The sequence below is a fragment of the Corvus kubaryi genome, unplaced genomic scaffold (genome assembly GCF_017639235.1).
Source record: "Corvus kubaryi isolate FWS band 111438036 unplaced genomic scaffold, C.kubaryi_AGA036_p1.0 66, whole genome shotgun sequence".
In the NCBI taxonomy this organism is placed as follows: domain Eukaryota; kingdom Metazoa; phylum Chordata; class Aves; order Passeriformes; family Corvidae; genus Corvus; species Corvus kubaryi.
Window position 1 is genome coordinate 22,165,487 of NW_024582054.1, and position 24,264 is coordinate 22,189,750.

The window sequence follows — 24,264 nt, forward strand, 5'->3', positions numbered from 1 at the left end:
CAAGATCTTAACCTCCAACTTTGTAACCTGCAATATCAGATGAAGGCAATGAAATTGTTCTTGTGAAGCTGATATGAAGGCAGACACAGAGTTCCCATCTCACCTGCTTATGGTTGGGCTCTACATCAAAAAGGCGGAAAGCAGGTCTAGACATCCATCTGCTGTCCACAAATGCTCTTTTCTTCTTCTTATCAGCCACTGGTCTATTTAACTGCCACTTTTTGAAGAGGCTTGAAAACACAAAACCAGAGACATCAGTGCAGCAGACATCCACATTTTGACTGGGTCTGTGGGGGACAGCACTGGGGAAACAGCACTATTGTTGTTATTATTATATTATTATTATTACTACTAATAACACTATTACTATTAAAGTTATTCCCAACTCCCAATGTCTCAAAGCTGCACCAGGACTCTAGTTCTAACATTTCCAGGTATTTTGTTTTCTTTTATTTAGGGGAATAAAAATATTACCTTGGCAATATACCTTCCTTTCTGGTTCCAGGAGGCAGTACAATCAAGCCTTCCTTGATTTTGTAATTTAATTTTTGTGCCTATTCTGACACTATGTATTACTACAATCATATATGCAGCACATCATTAAATATTAATACAGACTGGCAAATATGAGCAGCATTCGACACTACACAGCAGAGGCAAAATAAATTAAGTCTTCATTCCCTAGCTAAAGAGAAGATTTTTAGCTCTGCTTATACCTTCGCAGGTTTGCAAAAGGCAGAAATCCCATTGCAGATATACCCTCCTTGGAGGCATCTCCAAGGAGAACAGGAAGGTGAGACAGAACAGCACAAGTCACCCAGTCTATGCCAAATTTCTTCTGACAAAAACTGGCAGTACAAGAGTGAGCCAGGTCATAAGACACTGCCTGCTCCAACATGAGGTAAAGTAAGATTGACAGGCATTGGTGCAGAGTCTTAAAAAGGTTTTCTTGAAAATAATGATTTTCAGCTTATAAACAATTAAATAAAATCCCATCTTGCTTCTAGCATTGTGGTATGGCTGTTCACTTTCACAGCACAGAGCATAAAGCCTCAAATGTGTCTGTTCTTATTGCAGTAAAAGACTCCCCTTGAAGGGACATGAGGAAGACCTACATGAACACTTACCCAGTTGCCATCTCCTTCAGTGATTTCCATGACTCCTTCAGCTGATCCAGCTCTGCCTGGACATGGGCAGTCTCTTCTGGAGAAGAATTCTCCATGACCAGCTGGCCATGAGCTTCCACAAGGTGCAGTTGGATCTCCTTATCTGGAAACTCAGCTAGCCATCTCTGAAACGCACAGCCCTTACAATTACTCCTAGGTGTCCTGGGTAAAGCAGAGGCTATGTCAGACTGAAGGCCATGCTCAGTCCAGGACTATGCTGGTTCTGTTGGCACTAGCTAGAACACACCTAGCGGGAAAAAAATAGGCTGTGGATTCTTCCAAAGAGCCAACATAGGTCAAAGAGCTGATGGCAAAACTTAGAGGGTGCAAGCTTTCAATGCACCTCCTTCTGTAGCCTTCCCATGAAAGATTTTGGTCTCCCATAGAAAGGCAACAGCTGCCAGCTGAAGTAACCTACAGGGTGAATTTAGCATGCAAAGTACTGCTACCCAGGGAAAAGCTGGCAGCTTTGGGAACAGCTCAGTTCAACAGAGTGTAAGGCTAGCTAACATGGCAGGAATCTTCAATGTATTGATGAGCATAGACAGGCAAAGGCAGGTATTGTCCAGAGAGATCACCCTGACAGGAACAGACCACCTATCCCTGGATAACACTTAATCCATCTCAACTTCTTAGTCATTTTTCACCACTCTTTTCTGTTACGTGGCCCCACATCCCACAACACAGGGCAAAGCAGCAAGGCAACAGCAACCAACAGTTATTGAAGGAGAAACACACCATCATTACTCTCCCAAATCAGGAAATTCTCACTAGAAACCCCCACTCTTAAAGTCTGAATGCTGCAAAGTAAATAATTAACATCTTAAACTAAGATGCTTTTCCCACCTCCAGGTCTTCCAGCCTGCCCTCAGTGTTCTGCTCTCCATCAGCATCCTGGTAGGAGTCAATCTTCTCCCTGGTTACTGAGATCCACTGCTGGAGGTCAGACAGTTTGTCATTATATGCCCAGTGCTTCTGAACGTGGTCTTCACTCTGCTGTATCATCATCTACAAATGATAAAAATATGTCAGCAACTAAAGACAGACAAAAAAAGCACTTTCTTTACTGGATGGGTACAGAACCTCATGGGCAAAAAGGAAAAAAGCAGCTGTTAATGAGAGACAAAAAACCTATCCTTTTAGCATCAGTGATGTGGAAAACACCTCCAAGCTTCTGCAGGCCTGTATTCAACCACACGGGGGGGTATTAAGACTAGAACAGCTCCCTTTCTTAGCTGAAAGGGAATAGAGAATACACGTCTTGGGCTTTTGTACCCCAGTCAATATCAAATACATCTTACGCTCCCTGAATCAGAAAAGATTGTACAGACTTGTTTGGCAAAAGTCCAGTTCAGTGATAAATGGGATGATTGAGATCGAAACTAGAATTCCACAGTGCATGTTCAGGTAACACTTTAACACACATAGTTTTATAGTGAACTGCATAACTAAAGTAACTTTATGAGCTCTTCTTCTGAGATTGCTTTGGAGGTCATTTTATAGGTATGTTTGCAAGCTACAAAATGCCTCAGGACAAAACAAGTATTTATGCAATTGCAGCACTTTTCTCTCATTAACTTGTAGGACCCAAAGCCATGAAAACCCCAAACACTTTGGTACAAAATCCCTATCCAAGTAATCTGTGAAGTGCAAGCACGACCATGATAATATGAGTTCTTTTGGTCAGAAATCTCAGGCCCACTCCAGAAATTGTTTATATAGACATAAAATCTGTGTGGATGGTATTCTATCACCAAGGGAAATCACATCAGAGATAATCAGAGAATCCTGGAAGAGTTATCAAAGTCATAAGAATTCAGTGCCTTCTTCCCCCGAAATGAAAATATCTGTCACTCAAAGCATGTAATGTCATATGCCCAAAGATTTTTTAAAATATTTTTAAATAGAGGCAACTGACAACTCCCCAGGCAACTAAAAACTTTGTTATGTTACCTCCAGTGATCTCTTCAGGGCCTGAGAGTCAGATGAAAGTTGGTTCATTTCATGCCTGTGTGTGGTATTTGACTGAACAAGCTTCTCTACCTCTTCCATGTGAATTGCAAGCTCTGCCAAATCATCTTGGATCATCTGCAGATGAAAAGACAGATTCTGTATGGGTAGTGTGCTAGGTATGGCATGGATTTTCAGAAAACATACACCAAAGGTAGCTTCATCTGACAGTGTGAGGACAAAAAGTCCCAGCAACAATCACTGTCATTAAGAAAGTGAATTGTTTCGATGCCTGGGAGTAAATGTTTCTTAAAAAAATGGTTGGATGTACTTTACCTGCTACCGGGAGATAACAAAGAAGATAAGTTGAGATAAGCTCAGATAAACTGAGAGGTGCCAAAGGAGCCATAGTATAACCAGCTAAATACTGCAAAGAACTGTGGTGAAAATATCCCTGTGGTCACTGAGGATGAAGTGGCACAGTACAGCTGAACCATCATAGCTCACCACAGCAGTCACATTCCCTCTCCCTTCTCCTCCTGCTCTTCTCTCCCCTCTCCCAGGTATGTAATCCCACTGCATGCCTTGAACAGGCTCTACTGCATGTTGGACTCTTTGCTGAACCAGTTCAAAACATTAACCAAATAAATTATCATCTTTTTCTGTTCAGTTTTTTTTCTTATCTTGGTCAGCTGAATCACCCTGTGGAGTAAATCTAGCATGTGTCAAAGCTAAGTGACAAGGATAAGAGCAGAAAGAGGAGGATACAAAAGGAAGGGGAACTCTGCTGGAGGCAGTTAGATTGGTTCAGGTTATTTGCGCAGTTTCACTCCCAGTGGGAAGTGTCAAGACACATTTTCTTTAGCAATTAAACTAGCCCAAGAAGGAGGTACCACCAAGAGCTTCCAGCTGCTTCTTCCTTCCCTCAAGCTCAGTTTGCCAGTGCTTCATCTGCATTGCTTTAATTTCATTCACTCATCCTATAAACTGGACCAAATGAAATTATCTAACACACAATTGAGGGGAAAGGTACTGAATTCCCAATGCTAATAAAATATGAACAAACAGGATCACAGTTAGCTGAGGATAACAGGGCCAAACAATACTGGAATGTACCTGGAGTCTCTGGAGTTGTGTCTTTTTACCCAAGAGATCAGGCCATGGCTCCTTCTCTAGATCTAATTTGGCTTTGATGGCAGATAATTTCTTCTGCAGCGGTGCAAAACCAGCATCAAAGTTCTTATGTTGCAATATCAAATTCTAGATGGAGAAATATGAAAACAGGTCCAGCATTCAAGATATATCCTGTGGCATTATCTTTTGTCAATACCCACTTCTTATTCAGAACAAACACTGAGCTACACTATGCAAGACCACAAATTTATTTGAATGTATGATCAGCCTAGAGAAAGGGATTAGTACTGAATTTATATATATAAAAACTGCCTTAGTAAAGACTTGATCTTTGTCTTTATCACAGGCAAAGTCAGTATATGGGTTTTGTAGCTCACCTGGAGTTTGCTCTTGCTTTGCAGCAGACTTTTGTGTAGAACTTCTCTCTCCTTTGAAGCTTCAGCTGCTTCTTGAAGGAAAGACTCTGCTTTTTCCTCACCAAGGACATTGTTTAGCAAATCTTTCTTCAGCTGTAACATCATCAACATCTCTTTGAACTGGGAGCTTTCAGCTAGAGCAGCCTAAAGGAAGAAAGTTCTTCCAGTGAAATCATACCAAAGAAAATAATCATATAAACATATTATCCTCACACAAATCACACAAACAAAGCAGTATGACAAATTCAGGTAAAAACAGCATGCTGGGCCAACAAGGGGTAACAGAAGGTACCTGGACAGTGCCCAGTTAAAGGAAAAATCTTCCTAATAATGTTAGAGGCACCAGGGCTGCATCCATTTTGTGAACAGAAATAGAAGTAAGCTGTACTATGGAAAGAGCTGTCTGTGCAGAGGAGACGCCTAAACAACCAACAGAAAGGACAGCTTGAATGCTCATCCTGAGGATAAATTCCATCCCTGTTCACAGACACGTTTATTCTGGAGATCACAGGGATGAAAAAGTAACAAACACACTTTGCTGGGCACATGCATAAATCATGCATTTTAATCCCACGTCTATATCACTACAAAATTCTTTAACAGAGTCCACAGATTTCCCATCCAGGGAGATCTGGGTTAATGCTAAACAATATTATCATTATTGTTAAAGATATCTAACATTTTAATGCAGCCTACTCAGCTGACAACTCCAGTTAACCAAATGGGGGGCAGAAAGTAAGACAATGTGCTAAAGCTGGAGCTAAGTAAAGACCTCCATCCCTACTGTGGGTTTTCCTGCCACACTGGCAGGACCTTCCAGCTGCTACTGCCTGGCAGCTGTCTGCAGGCTTGGTCAAACCCACATTTCTGAAATTAGTAACAGCTTTGCTACCTCGATGTGAGCCAGTTCTGGCTCCGGAGTCTCCAGGAGCATCTGGACCGATGGCTTCCACTGTTCAAAACTTTGCAGGGGATTTTGGAAGATTCTCTTCAGTTGGGTTTCTGTATCAGTGCTCATTTTAGAAGTCTTGCCTCTCACACTGTAAGGATAAAGTGACAACCAAGAGAAGGATTATGAAGAAATCCAAGTCCAAACATTCTATTCTTCAAGGCACAAATTAACACAATACTTGGTGTAAATCATGTACAACACAAAAGCCTGTTTGCCTGTCTGAGCCTGGTGTTGCATACCATCAGCTGCTCTGTCGGTCAGAGACATCTGAAAAAACTTTATTTAGATGCTGTAGGACACATTTGTCTGTTGTATCAGGAACTACTTTGCTTTTCTAGTAGCCAGAAGTCTCCCTTTGTATACGATCCTTCTTGGCTGCTGTCACCAGTGTGATTTAACAAATCATATTATTGGAGCAGTCTCACTGACTGATGGGAAGAACAAGCCAAGAGTGTCTAGAATGTAACTGCAGTTGCCTGTAAAAAACAAGGTTTTGTTTCTTTAAAAAATTACATTTAAAAGTCTTTGATAACCTTATGTTAGCACAAAAAGTGAAAAAACCATTTTTATTTCAGATATAATTATTTTAAATTTTGCAGAACCACTTGAATTTATATTAGTACATACAGGTGATTCTGATAAAAGCTTTCTATTTATGTATATGTATCCACATACATACACAGCTCTATTACTGGAAAAAAAAATTAAATCAGCAAACTTTCAATGAACATCCAGGCTTCTCTTAAAAAGGCTTATCCCAAACACAGCCGGGTGACAAGGCCCAGCAGTGACACACCCCATGCAGCTGCCTCCTGTTTTTCTCAGCTTGCCTGACCTTCCCAGTTTGCAGAATCCTGCCTGGTATGGCAAAATGCAGCCCAAACTTTATGTTCATGGGGAACAGTATCTTGCAAACTCACAAGACAGACAGATGAGAGGAATGCCAATCAGGATCAAATACTGCCTTTCTAGAGAAACAGAAACAACAATCTTACCTGTGTCACTGGGCCGTGATGGAGCTAAATAAAGGCAAGTTTGCAGAGGCCAAAAGCTCTGCAAATAGAAAGTTCTGACTTTACATGTCCACTGCCATTTGCTCTGCTGCCCCTGCCAGCAGGCTCAGTGTGAAGCTGCCAGACTTCCCAAAGCAGCTTTGGAGAGAAGCTGGCAAAGGAGCAGCTACCATTTCCTACTCAGAGGCAAGTCCCCTGCTTTCTTTGCTCCTCTTTCAACATTGTTTACTTGCTAGTTTTTAAACTGAAATCCTTTCCCAAAATGACCTATAACCCTTCCACCAGGACAGCATACTGAGCACAGAGGGTAATAAGCTGGGATACAGGAAAAGAACTGACCTTCTTTTTTCCCCTTAAAAAAACGATCCTTTCTTCTAGTTTGCAAAATTTGCTGCAGCTTCTTTACTTCCTGATTCCAGGCAGCCTGGAAACGGAAACACTGAAGTTTGGGGAGAGGCTAAACTTTCAGAGTTTCCAAACCAAGGCAAGTTGAAAACAGGAACATGCATAGAAGCTGCCAGGAGAAGGGGAATAGTCTGCCAAGTAATTGCTAAGGCTGGTGAGTCATTGCAACAAACTCAACAAGGGAGGGCCATAATTCTTCTGAACCGTTTACTACTACAGCTCCTGTCCTGATTTTCTAGTTGCTGGCATGAAAGGCAAGCAAAATACATAAATTATTATTATAAAATGCTAATAAGATCAAATTAGCTGCCAACAATCTAATTTTCTTCAAACCATACACAACATTAATGATGTAAGATCATTGCTTGAAAATGACCAGGAGCCTCCAGCTCCTAGCAAATGGCTAAAATTACAGCTTCACTGAAACATGGAGGTGGATGTAATTAGCAAAAGCTTTTTTTTCTACTCATCACTTACAACTGGACTGCATATCACTTTTTTCTTAGGCCCCTGACAATCCCTTCAGTGTCTGACAGAAGATTTCCCCCACCAGCCCACCACAATCAGACTTTCCAGTACCTTTGATACTGGTGTATTGCAGAGACAACACTCTCAGTGTGTGGCTGGACATCTTGGGAAAACCGTAGCAGTTCCTTAAGCTGGGCCTTCAGCCTCTCAATCTTTGACTCTTCTGCAGCCAGAGCTGCTTTGGTTGCCTTAATTATAGAAATAATGAACAGATCACACCTTATGTAGCATCTGGCACATAAAATGAAGAAGTAAGGCTGTGTCTCAGGGTATGCACAAATCCCCTTTGGGATTTTTTTTTTTTTTTTTGGCTTTTTTCCTGGTTATAAGGAATATGGTCTTTGCTAAGACAGAAAACATTCTCACGAACAGTTTTGTTCCAGCAGGCTCTCTCTCCTCCCCTCACACTGCCCAGCCTTTGCATCTGATCTGCAGTGTTCACTGTTTGAACAGAGTTTGAATCACAAACAGGCACGGTTTCAGTTCAGTGATTGCAGTACATAACATGAGCTGCACTTTTGGAGCAGTCTTAACAGCATCTGTTTGCATGAACAGATCTTTCTCAGAGACTCACATATAGAGAATGTTAATTCTAGGGTGACTCAGGGAAACAAAACCAACTAAAACCCATGCAAATGTAGCTGGATTGAACCAGTCCAAATTTTTTGGATCCTTTCTGCATATACTTTTCCCAGTTAGTCCTGCATGGTTCTAGACATACAAACAGCAATGACAGGCATTTTGAGAACAGATAATAAATGTAAAACCAGCCCTCGAGAGGAAATGAGCAGCAAAGATTCTTATCTATTTTATGTGTGATGAATTTTTTGCACTCATTTTTGCAGCAGATGGGTTTTGGTGTAAATACTGGATTGTTACAATCTTGGGACTTCTTAGTACTGATGATGTGTCTGCTAGTAAAGGAAGAGAGGTACCTACCTTACAGAGATGAAGGATACAATATAGCAATGGTCTTACCAAATTCCTCAGAAATATGTGTACTTGTGTCTGTGTATGCACTTGTGTCTGTGTATTTATATATACAGTGAGGCATTAGTTTCCTGCTTCTTTTTAAGTGGAGCAAATTGTGTTGTTTGCTCTGTATTGTGCTCTTTTTGCATATGATCCCTTTGAACTCTAGACACAAACTCCAGCACATCCTCCAACCCTGCTCCTTCTGCGCAGCATAAGATGGAGGTTGGGGCAGTTGATTCCATTGTTGGCAGTCACATTTTCCTCAGTCTGTTTCACACACTCATACTCTTTCCTTATCATCTTTAACCAATGGGACGGGCATCTGTTGATGTGACTATGCATGCTCAGTCTATGGCTGCACTTGATCCTCCACACAAAGGGTAACAACTTACATTGCATTTTCTCCACAGAGTTACAAACTCATCTTCAGTCTTTTCCCCTTCCCCAGGATCCAGGTCATTTTCTAGTCTCTGTAGATCTTTTCTCAGCTTCTGGATGTCTGCTTCTAATTGTCTGGCTTGGGACTCATAGGCACTTTCAGACTGTTGGATCTTGAGCAATCTCTCCTCCTCCTCACTGCTCAGCAGTTTCAACTTCTCCAAGGCTTTTCTTAGCTCTTCAAGTTCATCTTTCAATCTTGCAGCTCCAAGTGGAGAGGTATTCTGAATCACCTCTGTACACTGATTTTCAAGGTGCTTCCACTTCTTTCCACCACTCCTAATGTCTTTGGAAATTTTCTGCAAAAAGAAGTTAAATAAAGATTATCTGCAGGAATGGGAAGCTAGGGAAAAAGCTGAAAGCAGTAGGAAAAAAGACCACCTCTCCTGGTTGTATGTATTTTGGTTTTCACTTCTTATTTCAAAATATGTCTTTTTTCAAGTGACCAGAAGCCAGGGTTAGTCATTTGACTGCCTTCTGAGTAATATTAATTGCCATTGATTCTGAAAATACTGGTTTTCATTAATGGTAATCACCTGAGATCCCTGACAAAGAAAACAGAAGCTGCAGGCACTAGATAATAGTTGGGATCTCAGAGATTTTAAGCTGAACAGTTAAAGCAGTGGCACCAAAATAAAGGATATTGTTCTCAAAACTGGTATTTTCATCACCAGCTCTTAACTCTCAAAAACTGTGAACCTTCAGGGTCCATTTGGATCATGTTTACCAAATCTGATTTATTTAAACAAGATTCTCGAAGAATCACATAATCGTTGGAGATCAGGCTTTAAGAAAAACAAACCAGACCAGTTTGTGACTCATACTGGAAGAACCATACATACAAACAGTTTCAGGACTTCATACAGATCTTCTGCCCTAGCCCATGCTAAAATCACCATCTATTTTGTACATGTAATTCTTTTCTCAAGTACACCCTTGTATGGTTTGAGCAACACATACAGGGATGAAAAATACACAGTCCTAACTCCTTGTTAGAGTTATATTGTTCAAGGACCTTCAGTGCCTTTAGCTTGTCCTCTGCTGAAGACTTGGTTGCTTCTCCAATGCAGCAGTTTAATCTCTCTGTGACACCATTCAGCCACGATTGAAACTGGTTGACATTAGCGCTGTACTGCTCATGTTCCTTGGTTATCATTTCAAGCAGTTTCACTCTGTTCTGTAACAAGAGACATGAGAAATGGTGAGGACTGTGCTTATCTGACTCTTTTTCCTTTATATTATAACCCAGAATTTATAAACAAGACTCCCTTTTCATGAGCCCCGATAACACTTGGCCTCCACAGGAATTCAAAGTTTACCTTGAGAAACAGAACACAAAAGTACACAAAGGCTTGTTCCTGTCTGGACTGTGCTGCAGGTTCTCAATGTCTAAGTCTCCAAGAACACAAACTGCAAGGCACTGTCAGATGAATTTCTGACTTTCCAAACCTTCCTACTCTCTCATTAGGAAAAGAAAAGAGATAGAAGTTTGGTTCTGGTTTTCACTTTGAGAGACAAGTAGTTATGTTCCTCTTGTGGGTTAAAAATGAAGATGAGCACACCTTCCATATGTCTCAAAATGAAAATAATAGAGAATGCACTAGAGGCATGAAAATTGTTTTAAATTGTTCATTATTTAAACAGACTGCGTGGAAAATGACCATCACCTGCAATTGTGTAGTCCAGGCACTTCCCTACTTAGCAGATCACAAACTATTCTGTGGTGGTATCACAGACTCTGGAAACAAATTCAAGCCAATGGAAAGCAGACTTCATTTTCCAAGTTAGTGCCTGTACACCCTGTAAGTAACAATCCCTGAATTTACAGGGGCCTGCACATCCTGAGTTGCTCCCTGCTGATCCAGTCTGGCAGTCCTCACAAGTCAGAGTCACATTTGCTCAGATTAGCCTTGTTTTGCCAGCCCAAGTTTAGGCCTGTTTGATTTTGACACAAATCACCTGCTCTGTTGTTTCACTAGTATAATATCCAACCTAAGTATTATTTTCTGCAAAACCAGACTGATTTTTTCTTGCCCTTCTCCAGCTGGCATGGAGAGCAGTTGAGGTACACCATGGTTACATTAGATAAAAAATAAATCATTCCTTGTTCAATCCATGCAGTGCTTGCAGCACGCTTGAAAGCACCCTTTGCTCTCACAGACAATGGGCCAAGTTTCATTCTGTGTAACACAGGACACACCACTGGCCTCTGAGCAGCTGCCCTCCAGGGCGAGTAGAGTGACAGCTGCAATGGTGGGTAGAGCTGGAAAGTCCTCTTTGCATTTCCCTTGTCTCTGTGAGGCTCTGGACAGGTCCCCACACCTGCCAACCTGGCTGAGGTGGCAGTGAGCCCTGTCCATTCTGTCAGCCTGTTCTCCAGCCAGGCCAGCAGGAGGGTGGCATAAGCATCAGTCACCCCAGGATCTCCCATGTGCTGGGGTGGCAGTCCCTCTGGGACTTTGCCCTTCGCCTTTGGGACAGGTTATGCCCATGGTGCACTACAAAGCCACCATCCTGCAAGTGGCACACCACCAGTCTGTCTTCTCCACTGCCACTGCAGTTTCTGCTGACTTGTGCAATTCATGAGTGACTCCCCTAAAGTTAGTTAACTTGCTGTGGGACAAAAGAAGGACAGCTAAGGGACAATTGTTTCCCATGGAGGATGAAATGCTGCCCATATTAGAGCACAACCTTTAATAGCACCAGCCACATATGGCTTTGGATGAAACCAAAAGGTAGAATTATGACTGCTGACTTCTGTGGCCAAGATGCATCCAGCAGAACACTTCACTTGCTAAATCCCCATGTGTCAATTCTCAAATCTGCAGAGGCTAAACAATTCATGCCTTGACCTCATGTCAGGGACCTGAAGAAGATAACCTTATAGCAGTGTAAAAGGGCCACACCAAAGTGAGCCAAGTCAGGCCAAACTTATTGACTCCACGGAATTAGATTAGTTTGTTTAACTGGCAGAAGCTCCAAAGGGCATAAATCAGAATAACAAAGCAGTGATGTTATTAAGCTCAAAAATCTTAGGCTGATATACAGGGGATTAAAAAGGAAGTCAACAACCTACCCTTGGCCAAGGCTATTCAGCTAAAACAAAGGAATCTGCAGTTTGGGTACACTGCTGGTCTGTGAGGTCAAGGGATAGATGCCATGGATCTGGACAGACTGTGCCAGTTGTCAGACAAAAGGCTTACAAAGAGCTGGCTGAGCCCTCTCCCCCACAAGAGGTTAAGCAGGAAAACTTTCCAATGATGAAAAATAAGGTATCACTTGTTCCTGCTAGGTTAGCTGTTTGGGGAGCAGGACAGCGCAAAACTCAACATCCACATTCACTGGAGGAGACTGAAGCAAGGTCATGGCCCTGGAAAGAGTGAGAGCACTGACAGGAAAAGAATGGGTTTGCCATGGGCTGCAGAGAAAGAGATGTGTCTGGGCAGAATATGCCCAGCCCTGGGTACTCAAGGAAGGCGGTCAGAGGCTTAGGAAGCCCTCTCCCCTAAGCTCCCTTCACAGTCAGTGAGGGCAAATGAGCCTCCTCTGGAAGGCAACCTAGAGCACGTAAAGGAAGTTCCTGCTTTAAATCCCTCTGCGGTGTCTCAAGGAGAGTACAGAAAGCTCCTGTAGGCATTTCTGGTGTTTTTAGTCTTAGCCCTAGGGTAACTTAGCAAACTGTTGTAATTATCTAGGTTTCAGTTAACAGAGACAGCATGGACTGAAATCAATTTGATGTGCTCAGAAGTATTTAAAATACTTCCTAAATATCAGCATACTGTATATCATAACTTTTCTTACCATCTTCAGTCATCATTTATGCTAAAAGACACAACCATCTACCTATGTGTATTTTTAATTTCCTGGACAAGGAAAGTATGTAGGAAATGGCTGCCACATCTAAAGATATTCCTGTTGATGTAATTAAAAAAAAGTATATGCTTTTAAAATTTGAGAATGTTAAAGACACATGTTAGCACTAAGAAAAAAAAACCCTCCCACCATTTGCTCATACCAGAGAAGCAATATCACAGGCAAACCATTTAAGAAGCACTGTCCAAGAGCCTGCCTTCTGACAGAGCTGGACAACTGCACAGGATCTAAAAACGCTCTTCAAATACAAGTGTAATCTACAAACACCAGCGAGCCTCCTCTGCTCAGGCATTCAGCTGGCATCTGCAAGTCACATTTAGTCTGGCCTCTCATCATGTGAGGGGCCAGAGCAATCCCCTTACAGCTCCTGTGTCTCTTTCATTCATTCCTCCTGCCCGTTGGAAGAGGTGGCAGGGTTTCTCTAACTAGTGTTATACTTTCCAACACAATTTCCCAAGGTGCCAGTAACATTGGCATTAGATAATAAACTCCTCATTTACTTCAGTTGCAAAATCCAAGGCTTCCCAACTCCCTTCTTTGTTCCATACCTCCAGAAAGAAGGATTTCTTAGCTGGATTCTCTCACTCAGTCTTTCTATTAAATGTGGTATTTATAACCAATGCCAAAGAAAAGCTTTTTCTAGTGTCTCAGTTGGCTGGAAACATAAAGACATATTTTGTCTAACTAGTATGAGCCACTTCCTGATCTCATTTACACCAGCACATATCCAAGTCAGTTAGAGAAATCACACTATGTAAAATCAGTCTCAGAGAGGCCACATTCTGGCTTTGAGTATTCAAATTACTTGTTTGAAAGAACAGCTTTATTAAAATAACTAATGACTGTCTCTCTCTTCAAAACCAAAGACAATTTTGGTGAGGACGGAGCAAATGATAATTTTAAATGCCAGTCTAGATAAACCCCTGAATTCCCAGGAACCTTCTTATTTGTATATCCAGATGCCTTGTAATCAAGATATCTACCTTTAAAAATAAATAATCAGTGTTGAGGCTCAAGTCTGCTGGTGGCTTCTCTGTGGCAGCTGCAGCTACGGAATTTCCAAATATACTCTAGATTTTGGAGAGACATTAGCAGTAGTTGTATATTTATGGCTAGGAAAGTATCTGAACTACATGCTCACAAAAGATGTCAGTTAAGGAGGTTTTTTGTCACTTTTGGGGCTCAGGGTATTTTACTTCAAAAGAGAAAAGGTATCTATGGAGCAAGCAGGACAATGGCACAAGCATCCTAATGTTGTAGTTCTTCCAGTGTGATCTGAAGTTAGCTTTGTACAATGGCACCAGAGAGGCAAAGCATCCATCACTGTCAGGCTCCAGTTCTGGACCGGTGTGGGAATTAATAGAAGGCACCATTGTAACAGAGGCAGACAGCAGAATCAAAGTAATGAAAATGATGTCTATTTGCACCACATAATTCCAGCCTATAAAATTCCTGGAAGTCACTATGAGCAAAAACTAGGTTTTAATTTCTGTAAGTTTGGTATAGATGTGTCTATATATATATATTTAAAATATCCCTTTGAGTATTTCTATTGATTTGGTCAGTAAAAAATTGAATCCTTCTGCCCACATGCAAATGTCTGCCCCTCAGCCATACTGCATTGTCTAATCCTGTCTTTGCATGAGTTTTAGAAGTGAAAAGTACAAGCATTTTCTGAAATCTTTACTCAGAAATAGGGTGAAAGGAAATCACTGGTACTGAAAGATGAAGCAGGATGCCTTACACCAGCCTAATCTAGCAACTGTTCAAGATGGAAGATTAGTATTGGGCAAGAATTAGTATCTGTGTGCATGAAAATCTTTCAGATAGTGGAACTGGTCACTGAGCAAAGTGTTGGGCCAGAGCTGACTCCCACCTCTGTGTTTCCCAGTTCTGCAGGCAGGGAGTGCAGCTCTGGGTCTCAACTAATGCTACTTCCTCCAGCAAGGCTGTATTCATGTAATATTCCCTGGCTCCTGGAATGGGTACTCTGCATCTGGTTATACATGAACTGCTAATGTGCTGAAAGATGAGGAACAATTCAAACTTTATATAGAGATGACCTAAAGCAATATTCCTTAGGTCACAGCAAGCAGCCTGCAGTTACTTTACAACAACACACTATAAAGCATTGTGTAAGAGCATCCCAATTAACAGCTCATCTTGGGACTTGACAATTGTTTCAAACAGTCCAGTGACTGAAAGAACAGGTGTCCTCAGCTCTGCTTCCTTTTGCACTTCAACCAGGTAAGCCCCATCACTCAAGGGGCAAGTAGCAAACAATACCATAGATCAGAAGAATTTGAACACCTCCCACTCTTTATGAGTGTACCTGAGCTTCTTGTCTGATTCCTTCATATTCCACACTCATTTTCTTCTGAGCATCCTCATCAACGCTGGGGTCACCTATCCTGCTGAACAATGAAGCAGCTTCATCCAGCAGCCTTTCCAGCAGGACTGACTGATTTAGGACATCATTCTGCAAAACCTGAGCATGGCCCAGCTGCCACTGCTTCTCCTTTAAGCCAAGCTGCAACTCAATGTCAGGCTCCAAGGTCACCCTCATATTGTGAATCCATGTGTAAAACTCATCTTGGGCTTTCAGGTACTCACTCCAGTGCAGCCAGACCCACTCAATGCGGCTGTTGGGGAGAGCAAGAGAGAAGAGTTAGATGAAATGATGATGGGAGCAGTGGAGACCAACAATCTCAAAAAGCCTTCAAAACAGTGCACAAGGTTCGCAGCAATTTTAAGCTGCTCTGACTTGACAGAGTCTGGATTCACTTCCCAAGTCCTCTCTGCTTTGGGGAGGAAATACTCTGTATAAGATCCCCGTGCCTGACCAAATTCATCATTCCAGACTATGAGGTGGGTGGGCCAGGTTGTGAAGGCAGAGCACTGAGGTCTCACTGATCCTCTCTCCCCACACAGTCCCCAAAATGCTCATGGGACTGGGATTAGCAGGGAATTGCTATCTACAATCCAGGCAGCAGAGAGAAGCAGGAAGCACTTTATGAAAGCACTGGAGGAAACAGCTGCCTCAACACAACCAAGAGTGTGTTTGTCTTACCTGTGACAATGAGTAATGTATATGGCTGTCTCTTCCCACAAGGCTTTAATGTCTTTTAGTTTAGAGAGTACCTCATGCTTCTTATCCTCACCGATGCTGCGAAGAGCAGCATCTGCCTTCACAAGAACCAACTCCATTTTCAAGCTGCCTTCTGGTTCCAGTGCACGTATTTTCTATGAGAAAAACAAATGGTACTGAAAGCATGGAAAGAAAACAAGCATAACTGACAAAATGTAAACTTTGTTTTTACCCAGAAATCATGAACTCAGAATCACTTAGGTTGGAAAAGATCCTCACGATCATCGAGTCCAGTCATTAACCTGACACTACCATGGGATGGAAATGTTTCTATACAACACAGACAATTAACCCTTCCCATCTAACTCCCTGCTGCAGAGTTTCTCCTGAAAGGAAAATATGATGTTTTTTCAGACATGTTTACTTTTAAACATCCTAAAGGACTGAATTTAATTGCAAGCCATACAGGAGTTGAAAAACATTAAAGTTAGCTACAAAAAAACCAGACCATCCTCTATGAAATGCCTGTGGCTGTGTTTCCATTGCTGTTATAAGGTTACAGCACTGTATTGCCACAGGCCAGCTGTTCTCCCCCACCTGCCAAAGCACAAAGAGGCAGTCTCCACAGGGTACACTGCAACCTCTCAATTTTAAGCTCTACTGTAAGAAATCATGAAGCATATTAAAAAGGCTTCCTAGCGCAAATAAAAGTTGGCTTAGAAAAGAAGCCAAGAGAAATTAACGAGTGGAATTTTCTGTCTGCTACCAAATTTTGCTTCAACCCTAAACTGCTAAGTTATGAATTGGTGAATATATGTATCTTACACAAATAGGAATGCCAGGAACTGATAGTTGAGTCATCTAATTTTAAGTATCCAGAGATGGAAAAATCAGCAAAAGTTCTGTACAATATAACAGATTAATTATGCCCCAATTCAGATGTCAGCTTTCAACATTACTTTATCCAAACTTCTGATACTACCAAATTAGCTTTTCTTACTGCTCTTCCGTAAACTCCTGGCAAACTGCAGGCTTTCAAGCTTGAAGAAAAAGGCTTCTACAATGAAAAAACCAAGATGTTCAAAATCAGCGATTCCTTTCAGTAGAATTAGGCCTATGGCATTTGTTAAAAAAGAATCATGTCAGTTATTGCAAAGGTGAGACAAATAAAAGGCCTTTGGATTTCCAGTCTCACATTCTGGGGAAAGCCTGTTCTTTTGGCATGCAGGCAGCACACCTGCATGTGATGTACAAACAGGTGTTTGGAAAATTATTTCCTAAGAAAGGTGGGACTAATAGAATCCAGGGAAGCAGGGCAAAGGCAAGAAAATACAAGCCATAGCTATCATCCAACAGGAAACATGTAAGAGTAAAGCTGTATTCTGAGCCTGATATTTTTCCAGCAATTAGAAGCAAACAACAGCTGGAGAGAAAGGAGTTGCTGTACAGTCATTTTTCTTTTTCAAATCTGTTTTTTACATGATTTTTAGCATTGGCTGACATTTTCATTAACAAATTAACAGAAAATAAACCACAGGAAGGAAGCATGAAAAAAACTGGCAAGCCAGGTGCAAAAAAGGAACTGAAACTTGATCACTGGATTTGAAAACAGCCAATAGGTGAAGCAGTGAGCACATCATGAGGACATCCGAGCTGGAGACAGAAGCCAGGCCCAAAAGGAGGCAGAATGAAGGAGCAGGAGGCGGTTAAGGTACACACAGGAAGAAAGACACTTGTTAATCTTTAGAATGATGAATTTCCAAAGTCTGAGTTGAAAGAATCTCTTAAAATGACTTTTTGCCTGTTACAGACCTCCTCTAAAGCCCACAGAAGTAAATGGGCTTCAGTTCAGGCCATATCACATCACCACAAATCTCCAGACCTTAAAACTTGTTATCTCTGCCATAAATGTTCCCCCTTTGCCAAACTACCACTCTTCTACTCGAGTTCCTGTGTTTCTTGTGTGTTTTTTGAGACTGCACATATCAAAGTTTCCCAGACAAAACAAAAGTGTGAAAATAATTTAAGGTCAGAAAAATAAAACTAGAGACCAAAATAGAATGCTTCAGGTTTTTATGACTGACATGCATGTCTAGCAACCATCCATCACTCCATGAACAGCCTCTGTATTATGCCAGAGGCAAAATCCATCCTCCAACAAACCCCAGTTAAGGAAAAAGGCTGAAGACATCACTGTAAACTACCTCATCATCCATATAAGCCTGCAACTTTTTTTGTTAAAACTTCAGAAGAGGCAGGCCAAATACAAGTAGACACACAAAAGGAGAGACTTTGGGGTAAATAACAATGGGAAAGATTTTTGCCATTTAAATTAAGGAACAGATTACTTGGAATTAAAGGTAGTAAAAGTATAGAAATAGTTTTTCAATATTAGTCATAGAAATATCACCACTCCCTCCAATCATGAATGGTACAAATGGGATAAACAAGAGTGTTTCCTTCTCTGAGATTACAAGACCTAGATAACATCTAATGAAACTGAAGTTAATGAATGTGAAATCACTGTAAGAGAGCAGTGACAATCTACAACAGGATCTCTGTGAGAAGAGTTATACAACAGATTAAATAAAACCAGGAAAAAATGAGAACTTTTACCTTTTCATTAAACAGATCATAAAGGGGATCTGTAAACCCTCCTATCATCAGGGTTTATGGAAAAGGAAAAAGCTATTACTCTAGAACAGCTCATTACCAGGACACTGCAATCTTTCTCTATCAGTGCCAGAGTCCTGGAGGAAATGGAATGCTAACGTGATCTGATTCTCTTATACTGTGTGCTGCTCGTCTGCAAATTGCTATGGTAATTGCAAGCAGCAACCAAATTGTTCCAGGCTTGAAGAGAGTGTAAACATTTTAACCTGCCAAACCTGCTGCTAGTGTTCCAAATCAATCTGAACAGCTTGGAAGCCTGTGATATCAAATTCCCATCCTCTTTTTCTACATCTGTAAACATTTTACAGATGGAAAAATTAGAAAGAATACTGATGTGAACCCCTCCACACAGGCCCAATCCTCCAACAAGCAGGGGCAGCTGACTATTTCCTAATGGAAAACTCTTGAGTTTACAGCAATAACTGCTGTAACAATGGCAGCAGTGAGAGCCACCTCTGAATTCCATCGCTGTTCCCTTACCTCAGTCTCTCTCAGTCTGGCTTCTAGGGCAGATCGAGGTCCTTTGGTGTTGTCATTGATCCTCAGTCTCTCTTGGATGGCCTTCATCCAAGCTTCTGCATTCTCCACGCTACTGTCAAATTCATCCTGTAGCTGCTGAGTCATCGCATTGGAAGAAGCTGAAAAGATAGGAAACAGAGGTAAGCAGATTTTGGGTAAGACCTAAACAGAAATGAAAAGCAATATAAAGGAGCAAGGGAGAAAAGCTAATGATATTGTGGCTTTCCTTTTGAACAATAATACCAAAACCTGCAGCATCGCTGTTCAGTTGGGCACAGAGAACATATGCACAGCAGCTTTCCCAAATGAAAACATACCAGGAAACAAAAAGAAGGTGGAGAACTGTGGGAGGCTCCATTACAGTAAACATTCAATTCAAAGCTTTTAAATTAGGTTAATTTGGTGTTTGTGGTGTATTCCAGATTAGCTACACCAAACACAAACACTTCCTGTTTCTTCCCAGAGCCATGTCAATATAAAATGCTCCCAATGCCCTTCTGGGCTCATGTGCTGACACCAGATAATGAAGTATTTTGGCACATGCTTAACTTAGAGGTTTATAAACTGCTTTTGTAGAGGTGTTAAAGCTGCTGAGAGCTGGATCAGATGCTTAGGCCCTCAGTTAACCTCTGCATGGTCTCAGCAGAAGAAGTTATCTGAATGCACATGCAGTGAGCCTGGGATACACAGACAACAGGAATTGGCCAGCAACTTCTGAGACAAACCACAAACAAGCCTTCATAGGGGAATATCAACACTGGTGGATGTCTTCTTTTGCCATCTCTTTTATTCCCTAACAGGCTCCAAGTTTTTAATTTTCCTCTCCCTCTCTCTTGTTGCCCATTCCCAATCAGCAAGAAGGTATGATGGTTGGTTGCTCTTTTGAGATCTGTTTAGAGCACAAGCTCTCCACTGCCCAGACAGCCTCCTTTGTTCCTGTACAATAGAGCAGAGCCATCCTAGGCTCACCACTAGGACTGCTGGACTAAACTTGACTAATAAGGATGAGCCATAACAAAGCGCCCTGTAGGTCAGCTCCACTGAAGTGAACAGAACAAGAGCCACTGACATTCAATGGGTTTGGGTCACATCCTACAACTACTGCCAGCCAAGCAGCCAGTGTCTCGTGGAAAATAAAACATTCTTCCTCTTTGTTATTCATCACTGAAATATTTTTTCGGCACAAAGTTTGAGACTTAATTACTGAACCCAAGTTCATTGTGCAGAATTCAGTTCCACAGCAGCCCCACAGTCCCACAGAACGATTCATGTGGAAGAAAGCGCTCAGTGCCAGAGGCAGAACACGGCTCCTGGTGAAGCTGGACCAATGCTGTTTTGCAACCACCAGAGCTCTCAGCAGCTCAATCTTTTCAAGGGAGAGCCATCCTTCTGCTCACAAGCAGAAAGCTCCTCACCATCCTGCCAATGTTCCTTTCCATGAGGTAAAAGGATTCATGCAATATTAGAGGTCCTTCCCTGCAGCTCCCAGTGTATTTTCTTCCACATTAGACCAGATTAGACAAGATGTCCCCATTCACAACAGTCTGAATTGTTGCTTGCCAGCCATCAGCAGGCTTTCTACTCAACAGATCCCAGACCAGAACGAAAGAACTGCACTGCAGAGCAGCTACTGCACTACCCATGGGGACAGATGACAGGGTCAGACATCCATGTGCAGAGCAGCAGAGCTGCATCTGCATGAAAGAGCAATGAGACCTCTCCCTAAGTGAGACCTGTCAGAAAGGACAGAATCTAAGGCTGTAGCTCTCAGAACTTGAGAGCAGCTTTAAGAAGAGTGACCTCACCTTGAAAAGATTTAAAAAGTAAACCAGGATGTACTGGATTTAATAAGGGTGGTGTGGCACAGGGTAGCTACTCCCTCTCTCAAATATAAAAAATATGACAGGCTATATAATTAAAGCTAAAATCACTGACTTACATCACGAGAGTCCTAAAGATGAAGCCAGCTAATGGAGGAATGTTATTCTCAGTGGATTGCTAAGATAGCTGTGTCCTTCTCCAACTATGACTGGTTCAGAACTGACATTATGAACTACAATAATCCAATTCTCTGAAAAGAGTACATGTTTCATTGCAGCTGAAAAATAACTCATTTTCGCATTAACATTTCTCATTATATCTCTCAGTTGTAGAGAGACTGTCCCCTAAAACTCCCCTTGTTACATACATACATTTCTAGGCAAACAGTTTCTGAATGCTCATGTATGAGCTGTGGTGAACCCAAGTTATGGTATTGTGAAACAAAAACTCACAGTGCATTTGCTGGATAGACACTGACGAGAAGTGGCATTCATTTCCTAGGAGAGGTTTCTATTCCTGGCAACATCCATATCATATTTAAAATTGGCTTCACTACTCCAGCCATGGAGTAGCCAATACAGAACATAATGTTATTCTAGTCCTAATTTTTACAAAAAGTTGAGGGCAATCTAACATGGGTAAGACTAATACAAAAAAACCTCACAATTACACAGCTCCCCCCATCCCACATACAGTCAATCCATGTAAGGAGTCAACACAGGAAACCACAAAAAAAGTTATTTCAATATTAAGATCACCAGCTTGCAAAGGAAGAGAAACACTTTTCTACTCCAACTGAAGACATAAAACATCACTGACTGATTTTGACGAAGCAGTTCCTGTATCTAGGACCACAAAGATTATTAAATTTAGCATGGACTCAATGCCCAGGTGGATTTCATAGTATTTACAACCTCCAATACCTGACATGGATTTGGGCCGCCTTTTGAGACCTCCTGCCCTCTCTCCACACAGGGCAGCCAGATGCTGGCTGAAGCAATCAGCGACAGTGCCAGCTTTTGTTCTGGAACCCTTCCCAGTCACTAACAGCATGACTGATACCTGCAAAGTAAAAGTATGATTTCTGACTTACTGTCTGCTTGGGAGGAAGAACAACTGCTGAATATTTGAGATAGGGCAAGATCTGTAACTCCTTTCCTAAGTCTTCTAAAGTTGGGATTAACGATTAGAGGATAAAAGTTAACCAATCAACAGCATTCACCCCATTTCTGTTGCATCATTGGAACTAAATGACTGAGCAATACTGCTGGACATGAAATTGAGCAATACTTCTGGACCCTGATCTGTACAAAAAGGGCAAAGGAGACATAGCAGCTCCTGGAACAGACCTAAGCTGTAGAGCTGTGCAAAGCTATCATCCACACACCAACCTGTAATAGCAGCAGGCCATTAGGGCCACCTGTACGGTGGTGCAACAGCTCCTATGCCAGGCTCAGTCTCTGGGACCCACTGTGCCAGGGAAAGTCTTCCCTTAGTCACTGGTGCAATCCTCTGAGCAATTTGTACAAAATTGTTTTCATCACAGTTATTTTCAAATGCATCCAGCTGTTCAAAACTGCTTTTCATTTAATGCCATTTGAATCAGTGTATTAATTCATACTGTGGAAAGCGCATTTACACTCTAGAAATCACTTTGCATCTCTATACATGTCACTAAATGAGGGCAATAACTACGCATAAGAAATTCTGGCACAGATAATGAGATGCTGAGCAAAACCAAGTTTTATTTGTCCAGATGCAGTAACAGTTTCTTGGTAGAGGTAACAAAGGAGCATATTTCAGGGCGCTGAACAGAACTGACCCAGGACAGCTCCTGCAATATATCCACAGGTTATAAAAACCACATTTTAGGAACAGGAAAATGTAAGACAGATTAGGTGCAGAAACCTGTAGCTGAAACTCTCCCATAACACTAGTCTTCCTACCTTCTCTGAATCACCCTCCATGATCCCCAAAACACAGCTTGGCAGTGTCCGTGTAGGCACATGTGTTTCAGTGCCACAGAGGGATGATGCCTCAGCCCTTTCCCAGCTGCTCTGCCAGACTCACTGCACACCCACAGCACAACCAGGGCTTGCACTGGTTTGTCTGAGGCTCAGTTACATGCATGGGATATCTGCACCTTTGGAAGAGGAAAAGGTGAACACCTGACACAGCACACACTTGTCAGCATCACTCCTCTCCCGCTCTCTCATTCAGGCACAAAACCATTAGCAAGGAGGGAAGTCAGAGAACGGCAGCCTATCACCTCTTCCCAAAATCCTGGAGAAGAGGCAGCTGGAAGGATGCTGGGGAACACATATGCTGTACCCCCAGCTTGCCCACAGGCTGAATACCCCAACATGAACTAATGAGATCCAAAGCAACAGCAAGATGGGTTTTGCTTTTAAAATCTGTTCCATTTGTGTTGGGCTGGGCCGAAGAGATGCAGAGGCAGCTTTGTTTCAGCTGTGGTCTTGGAGCCATCTTGCTGAAAGAGCAGATAAATGAATTAGCAAACTGCTCTGCATCATAGCTCTGGGAGCCACTGCGTGGACATGTCCGGGTTTCCATGGCAGACCCTGACACAGACACAGGGAGAAGTCATCCGTCATGCGACCCACGTGGCACTCGCAGGGCCAAATTTCTCTGAGCAGTTCTTCCCTAAGTACAGCCACTGCAGGAGCCTAATAACTAATCTAACTAACTAACTAACTACATCTAATAACTCTTCTGAGACACTCCAAGATTTATTTATTTAATATTTGTAATACACTACTGAGAGCTTTTAAAGTTATTTTCCAAGTCCAGTGTCTTTTTCTTAGGATTATCCTATTATTTTGCAATGTTTCCTAACATACTGTTTTCTCTCTGCCAGTCATACTGGGGTTCGGTTTTTTGTTTCTCTTCTTTTTTTAATTTAAATCTCTTAAAACGTTTCTTACAACCACTCCCATTTTACACATTCTTTTAAACCCTACATTTATAGGACACAGGCTTTTAAATGGTTTCAATATGTCTTGGATTCTTACATTCACGTACTACTTGACTAGTTTCCAGAACCCAGTTCTTACAAAAATAAAAGTACAAAAATGCTCCAGGAAAATTCAAACCACTCACCATTAGGGAGACTATTTTCCAATTATTGAAATACTTCAAACTTTTCACAACCCTTTTCACTTGGTTCTGGGATTGAATGTGGAAAAAAAAAAAGATTTTAAAAAAGCCCACTGAACTGTATCAAATTTTAGACAAATGTATGAGTGTGGAAGCAATTTTGGTTCTGGAAATTGTATCTGGGATAATTTAGTAA

General features: G+C 41.7%; 1 protein-coding gene across 6 annotated transcripts in view; it reads right to left on the reverse strand.

The window, feature by feature from the left end:
* Positions 1 to 24,264, reverse strand: part of SYNE3 (spectrin repeat containing nuclear envelope family member 3) — a 65,516-nt gene that overhangs the window by 24,625 nt on the left and 16,627 nt on the right. For 4 of the 6 annotated variants that reach the window (XM_042046958.1, XM_042046957.1, XM_042046955.1 and 1 more), the window contains exons 2-14: positions 19,092 to 19,249; positions 15,921 to 16,093; positions 15,183 to 15,492; positions 9,993 to 10,154; positions 8,932 to 9,276; positions 7,616 to 7,752; positions 5,559 to 5,706; positions 4,628 to 4,810; positions 4,233 to 4,376; positions 3,120 to 3,254; positions 2,013 to 2,174; positions 1,128 to 1,291; positions 104 to 230 (exon numbers count right to left, since the gene is read on the reverse strand). In XM_042046958.1, the coding sequence (XP_041902892.1) occupies positions 104 to 230; positions 1,128 to 1,291; positions 2,013 to 2,174; positions 3,120 to 3,254; positions 4,233 to 4,376; positions 4,628 to 4,810; positions 5,559 to 5,706; positions 7,616 to 7,752; positions 8,932 to 9,276; positions 9,993 to 10,154; positions 15,183 to 15,492; positions 15,921 to 16,093; positions 19,092 to 19,235 (2,334 nt within the window). In that variant the 5' untranslated portion in view covers positions 19,236 to 19,249. Of the gene's footprint in view, positions 1 to 103; positions 231 to 1,127; positions 1,329 to 1,383; positions 1,414 to 2,012; positions 2,175 to 3,119; positions 3,255 to 4,232; positions 4,377 to 4,627; positions 4,811 to 5,558; positions 5,707 to 7,615; positions 7,753 to 8,931; positions 9,277 to 9,992; positions 10,155 to 15,182; positions 15,493 to 15,920; positions 16,094 to 19,091; positions 19,250 to 24,264 lie in introns of those variants that run through there. The other 2 variants (XM_042046961.1, XM_042046959.1) reach the window with 2 other exon arrangements.